Source organism: Nilaparvata lugens, chromosome 1 (assembly GCF_014356525.2).
Source record: "Nilaparvata lugens isolate BPH chromosome 1, ASM1435652v1, whole genome shotgun sequence".
Taxonomy (NCBI): domain Eukaryota; kingdom Metazoa; phylum Arthropoda; class Insecta; order Hemiptera; family Delphacidae; genus Nilaparvata; species Nilaparvata lugens.
Genome location: NC_052504.1, coordinates 102279744 through 102288386, shown reverse-complemented (window position 1 = coordinate 102288386; position 8643 = coordinate 102279744). Strand labels below are relative to the sequence as shown.

The 8643-nt window shown below is 62.0% G+C and overlaps 5 protein-coding genes across 5 annotated transcripts; 3 read left to right on the top strand and 2 right to left on the bottom strand.

The window, feature by feature from the left end:
• The first annotated feature begins 83 nt into the window (after positions 1-83).
• Positions 84-485, top strand: LOC120349605 (L-fucose-proton symporter-like). The gene has a single exon (XM_039420036.1). It carries the CDS (start codon positions 84-86, stop codon positions 483-485), a length of 402 nt encoding a protein of 133 aa, XP_039275970.1.
• A 65-nt stretch (positions 486-550) lies between these two features.
• LOC120349600 (L-fucose-proton symporter-like) lies at positions 551-1207 on the top strand. The gene has a single exon (XM_039420029.1). It carries the CDS (start codon positions 551-553, stop codon positions 1205-1207), a length of 657 nt encoding a protein of 218 aa, XP_039275963.1.
• A 4366-nt stretch (positions 1208-5573) lies between these two features.
• On the bottom strand, positions 5574-6164 carry LOC120349598 (uncharacterized HTH-type transcriptional regulator YhjC-like). The gene has a single exon (XM_039420020.1). It carries the CDS (start codon positions 6162-6164, stop codon positions 5574-5576), a length of 591 nt encoding a protein of 196 aa, XP_039275954.1.
• A 67-nt stretch (positions 6165-6231) lies between these two features.
• LOC120349595 (probable aldo-keto reductase 2) lies at positions 6232-7164 on the top strand. Its single transcript, XM_039420012.1, has 2 exons — positions 6232-6762; positions 6844-7164. Exons 1-2 carry the CDS (start codon positions 6232-6234, stop codon positions 7162-7164), a joined length of 852 nt encoding a protein of 283 aa, XP_039275946.1.
• A 106-nt stretch (positions 7165-7270) lies between these two features.
• On the bottom strand, positions 7271-8304 carry LOC120349593 (ribosomal RNA small subunit methyltransferase C-like). The gene is made up of 2 exons (XM_039420006.1): positions 8184-8304; positions 7271-8115 (listed from the first exon to the last, which is right to left on the bottom strand). Exons 1-2 carry the CDS (start codon positions 8302-8304, stop codon positions 7271-7273), a joined length of 966 nt encoding a protein of 321 aa, XP_039275940.1.
• Between the last annotated feature and the right edge of the window lie 339 nt (positions 8305-8643).

Here is an 8643-nt window from a genome sequence, read left to right as displayed (position 1 = left end):
AAGTGCGGCCTCCGCGCAGCCGGGCGTCGCCGTGACCGCCAATCTGCGCTGGGCCTTTATCCTGGTCACCAGCCTGTTCTTCCATGTGGGGGCTGTCCTATGGCCTGCTGGACGTATTAAACAAACTTTTCAGGAGACGTTGCACGTTACCAAGGCCAGTCGGGGCTGTTGCAGGCGGCTTATTTGTCGGCGCCTATTTCCTGGTGGCGCTGCCCGCCGGATACTTTATGGACCGCAAGGGCTATAAGGCGGGCATTCTGGTCGGGCTTTGCCTGTATGCGCTGGGGGCGCTGCTGTTCGTGCCGGCGGCGTCGGCCAACAGCTTCGGCTGTTCCTGTTTGCGCTGTTCGTTATCGCCAGCGGTTTGGGCTGCCTGGAACGGCCGCCAACCCGTACGCCACGGTGCTGGGCGACGCGCAGGGCGCCGAACGGCGGCTCAACTGGCCCAGTCGTTCAACGGCTCGGGCAGTTTATCGGCCCGTTGATCGGCGGCACGCTGTTCTTCTCCGCCAGCCAGTCCGCCGGCGGCGGCGATCAGAGCGCGGTGAAGATGACCTATGTGGCGATCGCCGTGCTGGTGCTGCTGATCGCGCTGTTGTTCAGCCGCACCCGGCTGCCGGCGATCCGCGAAGAGGAAAAACCGGTGCACGGCGTGATAGCGCAGGGATTGTGGCAGCTCCGCATTCGTCGGCGGGGTTATCACGCAGTTCTTTTACGTGGCGGCGCAGGTGGGCGTAGGGGCGTTTTTCATCAACTATGCCACGAACACTGGCGCGAGGTGTCTAACCAGAGCGCCTCTTACCTGCTGTCGATCGCCATGATCTGCTTTATGGTCGGGCGCTTCTTCAGCACCTGGTTGATGGGGCGGAGTGAAACCGGCGACGCTGTTGGCGGCCTATGCGGATCACATCGCGCTGTGCGGCGTGTGATGCTGAGCATCGACGGCGTGTCGGTGGTGGCGCTGATCGCGGTGTTCTTCTTTATGTCGATCATGTTCCCGACCATTTTCGCCCTGGGGGTGAAAAACCTGGGTAAACACACCAAGCGCGCCAGCTCCTTTATGATCATGGCGATCGTCGGCGGCGCCATCATGCCGTACTTTATGGGGGCGCTGGCCGATCGTTACAGCACCGCGCTCTCTTATCTGCTGCCGCTGCTGTGCTTCGCAGTGGTGCTGGTTTACGGCCTGCGGCAGCGCCGCGCCTGATTCAACCCGGCGGCGAATCGGCCTTCGCCGCCGTTGTCAGCGCCTGCGGGCGCGTTCGCATCAGGATCGCCAACGCCAGCAGCAGCACCATGCCGGACAGCACGCCGTTTATCGTCAAACCTCCGGCGTCAACACACCAGCCCGCCCGCCAGTGAAACGCAGGAAATCGCCAGATAAACAGCGCGATATCAGCGAGAGGCAAACTCGACCCGGCCGGGGCCGCCTTGAGCATCCACGCCATCAGCGAAACGGAAACGCCGCCGTAGGCGATGCCCCACAGCAGGAGAAGGCGCCACCGCTCAGCGGTGCGTGGCCCAGCAGCGGCAGCAGCAGGACGGCGAGCGCCAGCCCGAGGGCGATCAGCGCCAGGGTGCGGCGCAGCCGTTTGGCGGCGGCCTGGCGGCGATGAAATTCCCGACGATACGGCGACGCCGTAGGCGAACAGTAGCGGACCCCCCAGCGGCCCTCGATGCCGGCGACCGTCTGCAGCAGCGGGCGGACAAGGTGTAAGCCATAAAGTGGCCGGCGGACCAGCAGAAACGTCAGCAGCAGCCCGGTCATCAGCCGACGATTCGCGCGCTGCACGGTGAACGACCGCCAGCTTATCGCCTGCGTGACCGGCAGCGGCGGCAGCACGCACAGCAGCAGGAGCAGGGTCAGCGCCGCCAGGACGGCGACGGCAGAAACGCCATGCGCCAGCCCAGTGCTTCGCCGAGGAATACCCCGAGCGGCACGCCGAACACCGAGGCCGCCGCTACGCCGCCGAAGATGACGGACAGCGCCAATCCGACGGAGGCCGGCGGCACCAGACGTTCCGCCAACCCACCCGCGATGGCCCAGATGCGCCGATGCAAAGCCCGCAGGATGCGCGCAGCGAACAGCAGCGCCATGGAGGTGGCGGCGGCGGCCAGCAGGTTGGCGGCGATCAGCAGCAGCAGAAAGGCGATCAGCAGCTGCGGCGATCCGTGCGCCGGCGCCCAGCACCACCAGCGGGGCGAACAGCGCGGCAAACAGGGCGGGCAGGGAAATCAGCAGCCCGGCGCGGCCGATCGTCGCGTTCAGGGTACTGACGATCGGAGTCAGCAGCCCGACGGGCAGCATTTCTGCCGTGACGACGGTAAAGGTGGACAGGGCGATAGCGAAAGTCGCCAGCCAGGGTTTTGCGCCGCCGCCGGCGTGTAAGGCACTCATAATGATCCCCAACAGATGAAGAGCCTCAGTGTATCCGCGCCAAAATGGCTGATAAACTGGCCTTAATGCGCAACATTGGGACATATCGTGGCTAATTTACCGTCTATGCCGTTGGATAACTGACCGACTGCTGGTGTTCATTCGCGTCGCCGACGCCTGCAGTTTCACGCTGGCGGCCGAGAGGCTGGGCATTTCCCGATCGGCGGCGGGCAAATGTGTGAACGATTGGAGGAGCGATTGGCCACCCGGCTGCTGCAGCGCACCACGCGCAGCGTCAGCCTGACCGAAGACGGCGCGGTGTTTTACGAGTATGCGCAGCGCATCCTGTCGCAGGCCGAAGAGGCGGAAACGGCGCTGAATACGCGGCGGCAAACGCCGCGCGGGCGGCTGCGGCTGGATTTGCCGGTTCGTTGGGGCGATTGCATATCCTGCCGATTCTGAGGGAGTTTTTGGCGCAGTGGCCGGAGGTGGACGCCGACGTCAGCTTCTCCGATGAGTACAGCGATCTGTGCGCGCGACGGCATCGACGTGGCTGTCCGCGTCGGCGCAGCGACGACAGCCGGTGGTGCGGCGGGTGCTCGCGCCGCATCGCCTGATCACCGCGCGGCGCCGGATTATCTGGCGCGGCACGGTACGCCTGCAAAACCGGAGGCGTTGGGCGATCACGAGACGCTGGTCTTCAGCCATCAGGGGCTGCCGGCCCCTGGCGCTATTTGGTCAACGGCCAACTGCACGAACAGCCGGTGCGCGCCGGATGCGTTTCAACAACGTCGAGGCCTTGCGGGATGCGGCCGTCGCCGGAGCCGGCCTGTGCCATGGGGGGGTTTCTGGTCGGCGAGCAGATTGCGGCCGGCACGCTGGTGCCGGTGCTGGAGCGCTATTGTCGCCCGGGGCCGCCGATCTGCGCCGTCTACCCCAGCCGACGTCATCTCTCCCCCAAGGGAAGCTGTTCCTGGCGGCGATCGAACGCGCGGCTGGAGGGCAAGGCGATTGGGAAGTCGATTAGCGAACCTGTTACTCCTGCGGCTGCAGCAGGGCGGGCTGGACGTTTTGCGCCAGCTGGATATTGTTGCGGCCGCTGTGCTTCGCCAGATAGAGCGCGGCGTCGGCCGCGCCGATCGCCGATTCGACGTCCAGCTTTTCCAGCGCGGAGATGCCGGCGCTGAGCGTCAGCGTGCCGCTGTGCTGCGGGCTGGCGCGTGTGGGATGTCAGTTCCGCCACCCGTTGGCGCCAACCGTTCGGCCAGCTGCGCCGCGTAGCCTTCGTGCACGTGGTTAGCAGCACCAAAACTCTTCCCCGCCGTAGCGCACCACGATGTCGCGTGAACGTACCGCATCGCGGATGGCGATCGCCACCTGCACCAGCGCCCGGTCGCCCATCGCGTGGCCGTAGCTGTCGTTGTAGACCTTGAAGTGGTCGATATCCAGCAGCAGCACGTAGTGGCGGCCGGTTTGCGGTTCCAGCAGCATGTTGATCTTATCTCCAGCCCGCGGCGGTTATAAAGACCGGTCAGGGGATCGAGCATGCTTAAATATTGAATTGTCCCGTTCGTTATACAGGTTGGCCACCAGCGCGTGGGGTAAAGATTTCACTGCGTTTTCAACATCAGGTGGTGGATGGAGAAAGCGATAATAGGTAATAGCGTGGTGAATATATCCGCAGGGTATTATGCATACCGTCTAAAGCCAGGATCACCATGCGGAAGGCACGGCGTGTAAACAAAAGGCGGTAAAGTTATCCGTCAGAGAAATAGCGCTGATAAAAAAGATGCTGAACAAACTAATTAATAAAAAATCTTGGTTATTCGGTAGGCAATATTGACTTTTAACGTAAATATGGGCGGCCCACAGCAGGCCGAGTACGCTGGCGAACAGGTGAGTTTACACAGGTATTTCCGCGGCGTTTGCAGGGAGAATAGCGCCGCCGCCAGACAAAATAGCGGTATACATAATAAAGGTAGGGTAAATGAGGGCGTATCCCTAAAAGGGAACAATAACGTAAATACGGAAGAGGCGGCATCAACCAGAAAAAGAAATAATGCCAGGCGCTGCTTGCTGTTCAGTAATTCCTGATAAGAACGGGCGTTCATACGGAGGTCACTCTTTGCAAAGTCGTTCTGTCGAATAATTAAGGTTGAGAAGCATTCCCTCGGCGCGAAATATCACGGAAGTTGCATGTTGATGATTGTGATTATTATCATGCAAACAGGATAGGAATTTTCTTATGTCAAATTATCATTTTTCATGCTGGTGTCATCTGGGTTTGGTCACCGCAGTGAAAATGATGCGGCGGCCAAAAAAGTGTTATATGATATTGGTTATCATTATCACTTAAAGGGGGGTTATCATGCTCACCGCCATGATTGCCGCGTGTGGACTGTGGGGCGTCAGCTGGTGCCTCGGCGATCGCCTGGCCAGCGCGGGGGCGTTTTGCTGCCGTGCGCGCTGATGCCGCTGCTGGCCTTGATCGATCTGAATATGATGCAGCTGCGCACCCTGATTGTGATAGCGATGCTGGCGACGCTGGTGATGCTGTTCAACAGACCGGCTGCGTCACTATCTGCTGCTGCCTTCCTGCATGGCGCTGGCGGGCGGCCTGGCGGCAATCAGCCTCAACTTCAGCTTCGCGTAAACGCCAAAACCACGCTTAGGCGTGTTTATCATCAATGCGTTGGGATTTTTTCGAAGGAACTACCGGAGAGATCATCAGTACCAGAAACATTACCGGAGTAACGTTACCACGGAGGCGAATTCTAGAGATTTTGGCGGGCACGTCAACAGTTATTTCCCCGCTTTGCGGGCGTTTGCTGGAAAAACAGCCATATCGCCGCTTTCTGCTGGTCAAACAGCCAAATCAGCCAATCAATCAACACCTGACCCGTGGCGCCAGGAAACGGCCGGGCGGATACATGATGTAAATCGGCATCGGCGGAGGCGGCGTGTCCGCCAACACTTCCACCAGTTCGCCCCGTTCCAGCCAGGGAGCAAGTGAATAGCGCGCCGCCTGAATCAACCCCATGCCGGCACGCGCGCCGGCGATGTAAGCGTCGGCGCCGCTGACGCTCAGCGGGCAGGGAGTTCGCGCAGTTCCACCTTGCCGCCACGGCAGAATTCCAGCGGATAATCGCGGTTGCTGGCCAGGGAAAAATACCCTACCGCGCGGTGCGGCGCCAGGCTATCGATGTCGAGCGGCGTGCCGCTGGCCTGCAGGTAAGGGGGAAGCGCAGGTGATCTGCGGCAGCTGGGCGATGCGCCGCGCCACCAGGCTGTCGTCTTCGGTTTCCCAGGCGCGCAGCACGCAGTCTACGCCTTCGCGCAACAGATCGACGTGGGTGTCGTTGGCACCCAGCGCCAGCGTGATGTCGGGATAGCGCCGGTAAAAGTCGCCCAGCGCCGGAATGACGATCTGGCGCGAGCGAATGGGGCATGTCGATACGCACCTTGCCGGATGGCTGCAGCTTAGGTGGCTGAACAGCGTGTCCGCTTCCTCAAGCGCCCCCAGCAGCTGTACGCAGCGTTGATAGTAAAGGCTGCCTTCGCTGGTCACCTGTACCTGGCGGGTGGTGCGGATCAGCAGGCGCACGCCCAGCCGCTGCTCCAGCCGTTTCAGCGCTTGCTGACGTGGCGCGCGGCAGCTGCAGGCGCTCGGCCGCCCGGCTGAAGCTGCCCAGTTCGACGATGCGGGTAAAAATGCGCATGGCTTGAACCTGATCCATGTCCACTCCGGATTGTTGGTGATTTTTGAACAGTGATGTGCGATCTGCATTATTTATCTTTGTAGCGTAAACAACCAGACTTTGCTGCGTTATCCGTCATCGCATGAGGGCTGCACAATGCAACAACGTAAACTGGGTTCCCACGGTCCCGTCGTCTCCGCCCTGGGGCTGGGATGCATGGGCATGAGCGACTTTACTCTACCGGCGCCGATCGGCAGGAGGCCATCGCCACGCTGCACCGGGCGCTGGAGCTGGGCGTCACGCTGCTCGACACCGCCGACATGTATGGTCCGCACACCAACGAAGAGTGGGGGGGAAGCGATCAAGGGCAAACGGCAACAGGTGTTCCTGGCTACCAAGTTCGGCATCCTGCGCGATCCGGCGGATCCTTCGGCGCGCGGCGTCAGCAGCCGGCCCGAGTATATCCGGCGCTCGGTGGAAGGCAGCCTGCGGCGCTTGGGCGTAGAGGAGATCGATCTTTATTATCAGCATCGGGTCGATCCGCAGGTGCCGATCGAAGACGTCGTGGGCACGATGGCGGATTCTGATCCGCGAAGGCAAGATCCGCCATATCGGCCTGAGCGAGGCGTCGGTCGCCACGCTGGAGCGGGCGCACAAGGTGCATCCGATCACGGCGTTGCAGACCGAGTATTCGCTGTGGACGCGCGATGCTGAACAGGGCGTGCTGGCCGCCTGTGAGCGACTGGGGATCGGCTTTGTGCCTTACAGCCCGTTAGGGCGCGGTTTCCTTACCGCGCTATCCGGCGGCCGGAGGATCTGGCCGAGGACGATTTCCGCCGCGGCAATCCGCGCTTCCAGGGCGAAAACTTCGCCCGCAACCTGGCGCTGGTGGAGAAGGTGGGTGAGCTGGCGGCGCAGAAGGACGTCAAGCCTTCACAGCTGGCGCTGGCCTGGGTGTTGGCGCAGGGCGAGCACATCGTGCCGATCCCCGGCACCAAACGCCGTCGCTATCTGGAAGAGAACGTCGCGGCGGCGGAGATAACGCTGAGCGCGGCCGAACTGGCGGCGATCGAAGCGGTGTTTCGCTGAGTGCAGCGGCCGGCGATCGCTACGGCGCCGAGTCGATGGCCTATATCAACGGCTAAAAAAAAGCGCGGCCTCAGGCCGCGCTCTGTCGTTTTCCGCCAACGGCGAATTATTTCTTCTTCGGCGCGCGCGGTGGGCGGCCGACGGGGCCTGATACACCTTGAAGCGGCCGTTCTGCGCCAGCACTCGTGGCTGCCGAAGGTGGCGTCCAGAATGTCCGGGTATGGCAGGAAGGCGTTGGCGACGATGCGCAGCTGGCGCCGATCGGCAGGTGTTTCACCGCGCCGCGGATCAGGGTTTCAGCGGCGGTCAGGCTGGTCTGCAGCCCGTCGTGGAACGGCGGGTTGGAGATGATCATGTCGAAACGGCCGGTGATGTCGGAGTAAACGTTGCTGACGATCACTTCGCCTTCGATGCCGTTGGCGGCCAGCGTCGCGCGGCTGGATTCCACCGCGGCGGCGTTGACGTCGCTGAGGGTCAGTTTCACCTTCGGCGACAGCTTGGCCATCACCGAGGCCATCACGCCGGCGCCGCAGCCGATGTCCAGCACCTTGCCTTTCATGTGTTTTTCCAGCGTCGACAGCAGCAGCGAGCTGCCGACGTCCAGGCCGTCGCGGCTGAACACGCCCGGCAGCGTTTTCACTTCCAGATCGTGCAGCTGATAGCTGTCCCACCAGTCGTTCAGGTCGAATTCGGTCTGTGCGTCCAGACGGCCGTGATACAGGCCGCAGCGGCGCGCGCTGTCGATTTTCACCAGCGCAACGTGGCCTTCCAGCGTTGGCTCGGCGCTGCGCACGCCGCTGCGGTTTTCACCGACCACGAACACGTCTACGCCCACCGGCAGCAGCGCCAGGATGTTGCACAGCTGGAATTGCGCTTCTGCTTGCTCTTCGGCCAGTAGTAAACCAGCGTATCGCAGTTGGCGACGAAAGCGGGATCGATGGTCAAACCGAACTGCACGTTATCGCCATCGTCCGGTTCAGTAACTGCCAGTGATGGTATTGCTGAGTGTGGACGCGCACGTCCGCGGCTCGAATTGGGCCGGCAGGAGTCCTGCAGATCGCCGGCAAACAGCACGCGGCGTTCGATAAATTCATCACTGTGGCGCAGCATGACTTCACTGGCGGGGGTTAATGCAGACATCAGATATTGGCTCCTGGAAATGAGACCGGGGATTATAGAGCTTTGTGGCGATATGTTCGACGGGTTTGTTGGCGCGGGCTGCGCGGGTTTGTTAGCATAGCGCGGCGCATGGCAGGCATGGCGCACCACAACGGGTAGGAATCGGCATGGCATCAAAACGCGACTGGCTGTTACAACAACTGGGTATTACGCAGTGGACATTGCGCCGCCCGAGCGTGTTGCAGGGCGAAGTGGCGGTCAGTCTGCCGCCCGAGGCGCGCCTGCTGGTGGTGGCGCAGACGCTGCCCGCGTCCGACGATCCGCTGTTTTGCGACGTGCTGCTCAGCCTGGGGCTGACGC